Source organism: Nestor notabilis, unplaced genomic scaffold (assembly GCF_000696875.1).
Source record: "Nestor notabilis isolate BGI_N333 unplaced genomic scaffold, ASM69687v1 scaffold17789, whole genome shotgun sequence".
Classification (NCBI taxonomy): Eukaryota; Metazoa; Chordata; class Aves; order Psittaciformes; family Psittacidae; genus Nestor; species Nestor notabilis.
In genome coordinates, this window is record NW_009944244.1 from 1 (window position 1) to 2516 (window position 2516).

At 62.8% G+C, this 2516-nt stretch overlaps 1 protein-coding gene across 1 annotated transcript in view; it reads left to right on the forward strand.

Moving 5' to 3' along the window:
• Positions 1 to 88: 88 nt before the first annotated feature.
• LOC104411828 (carbohydrate-responsive element-binding protein-like) overlaps positions 89 to 2516 on the forward strand; it is a gene marked incomplete at its 3' end in the record, with an annotated part of 4385 nt that continues 1957 nt past the window's right edge. Inside the window, exons 1-5 of the mRNA XM_010022355.1 lie at positions 89 to 127; positions 745 to 919; positions 1573 to 1693; positions 1986 to 2097; positions 2418 to 2514. Coding sequence (XP_010020657.1) covers positions 89 to 127; positions 745 to 919; positions 1573 to 1693; positions 1986 to 2097; positions 2418 to 2514 — 544 coding nt within the window. The remainder of the gene's footprint in view (positions 128 to 744; positions 920 to 1572; positions 1694 to 1985; positions 2098 to 2417; positions 2515 to 2516) is intronic.

Genomic DNA, 2516 nt, shown 5'->3' on the forward strand with positions numbered 1-2516 from the left:
CAGGCCCTAGCACCCTCACACAGCAGTTCCCTTCTGCTCCCTGCCCTCTGCAGCCAAGCAGGAGCCAGTCCTGGATGCCCCACGCCCGATGGGTGCAGGACTCCTGCCCACGTCCCCTGTTTCCCCGGTAAGCACTTGCCTACCCCCCGGGTTGGGAAATGCCTCCCCAGGTCAGACATTGCCTTCTCCTGGTTGCTGGGGCAGGGGCAGAGCTAGGACAGGGCGGGAGATGGGGCTCTGTGGGGTCACCCTTTGCAATACGGAGCTGGACAGGCACAGGGAGAAGGAGGTGGCATGTGGGGGGGGGAGTCACCTGGAGAAGAAACAGGGTGGAGGTGGGAAGCACCCCCGTTGCAGGGCCCCTCTCCTGTGGCGATGGGGCTGGGGCTGCCCCTGCAGATGGTGGCATGTCCCCTTCCATGTCCCCTTACACAGCTCTGTGGGGTCACCCTTTGCAATACGGAGCTGGACAGGCACAGGGAGAAGGAGGTGGCATGTGGGGGGGGGAGTCACCTGGAGAAGAAACAGGGTGGAGGTGGGAAGCACCCCCGTTGCAGGGCCCCTCTCCTGTGGCGATGGGGCTGGGGCTGCCCCTGCAGATGGTGGCATGTCCCCTTCCATGTCCCCTTACACATGTTGTGATTGTCGATGCCTGGGCACCGACCGACCCAAGGGGAAGGTCTGGTCCCCGGTGCACGTGGGGCGCTGGCTCCCCAACCTCCCCCTTCCCTCTTCTCCCCGCAGCAGAGCGCTGTCCCCGACGTCCCCGCCACCTTCCTCTCCAGAATGGCCCAGCTGAGCCCAGGGCTGGCTCCTGGCTCCAGCCCTTCCCCGGTGGTGCCGGTGCCGCTGGCTGGCACCCCGCCGAGCCCACTGGTAGTGCCCAAGGCAGAGCGGCTGTCCCCCACATCGGCTTGCGGTGAGTCTGGGGCACCCCAGGGAGCTCCACGGGACACTGCATTCCCTGCACGGAGCCTGGACCAAACGTTATGGGAATATTCAGTTTGGCTTCAATCCCGGCTGTTTATATTTACCCGGAGGAGTTCTTTGTGTGTGAGGAGGGCACAGTCTCTTCACCTGCCTCCTTCTACAGGGACAAAAGCAGAAACAGGAAAAGACAAAAAGGAGCAAAATGTCGGACTGTGGTTTTGAAAACCCGGAGCTTGGTTTTTGAGTAGGAAGTGCCCTGCTTTCACCCACAGAAGCCAGAGCGGCGGCTGGAAACCAGGCTCTGGTGTCACTCTCTGTTTCAGTTTGGTGCTGCAGACCACAGCCTTGCTGCCTTCAGCCCCCTCTCCTGGCGAATTCCACCCCAAGAAACACTGGGAACTTAAAATGTCACATTCCAGATGTTCCCATTTCTGAGCCGTTGTAGAAATGAGTGGGATTTGGGATAAGAGAAAGCGATAAGAGTTGGTTGGATGGGGCACTGGGGCAGGGCAGCTGCCCTGGGACCGTGGTAGTGCTGCAGGCTGCTCTTCTCTGCCCGTCCCAGCCTGGGACCCTGGTGCCAGCCCATCATGAGGGGCTGCTGCTGCCCCTCTCCCCAGAGCATCACTTTTCTTTTTCCAGGTATTGACTGGCCCAAGCCTGGCCAGGCTTCCCCGAGACCCACTGCAGGGCTGGGCACTGGCATCTCCCTGCACCACCCCGTGTCATGTCGGGGCAGGCCTGAGTCCAGCAAGGTACACCAGGAGCTACGGGAGGCACCATCTCCATATACACTCCCTTTTCCTGCTGCCCCTCAAGCTTCTCCCACACCCTCAGGCACTGGCATCTCCCTGCACCACCCCGTGTCATGTCGGGGCAGGCCTGAGTCCAGCAAGGTACACCAGGAGCTACGGGAGGCACCATCTCCATATACACTCCCTTTTCCTGCTGCCCCTCAAGCTTCTCCCACACCCTCACTACAAACTTCGGGCAATCACAGCCCCACTGGGGCCGGTGGCCCAGCGCTGAAAAAACCTCGCGGGGGGGGGGCGCCCCCGCCGCATCACACACATCTCCGCTGAGCAGAAGAGACGCTTCAACATCAAGCTGGGCTTCAACACCCTGCACAGCCTGGTGAGCACGCTGAGTGCCCAGCCCAGCATCAAGGTGAGTGCCCAGGGCTGCGTGGACCGGCCAGCCCTGAGCATGGAGGGACACGGCGTGTCCCCTGGAGACGCTGCATCCCCAGCCTGCCCCAGTGCAGGGAGCTCCTGTCCTGCGCCCCAGCCCTTGGGACAGGAGGCTGCAAGCCTGCAGCAGGCACATGGAGACCCATATGGTGCAGCTGTGCCAGGGTGGTCTGGGCACTGGAGCGGGTGGCAGAAGCTGCCAAGGCTCAGAAGCAGGACACCTCTTGCACTGCCAGCCCTGCCGCACGAAGCACCGGGTGCCCGCTCCGTGCACTGTCTCCCCCTGCGGCCCCTCAGGTCAGCAAGGCCACCACCTTGCAGAAGACAGCCGAGTACATCTGCAAGCTGCAGCACGAGCGGGCAGCCCTGCAGGACGAGGCGCAGCGGCTGCGGGGG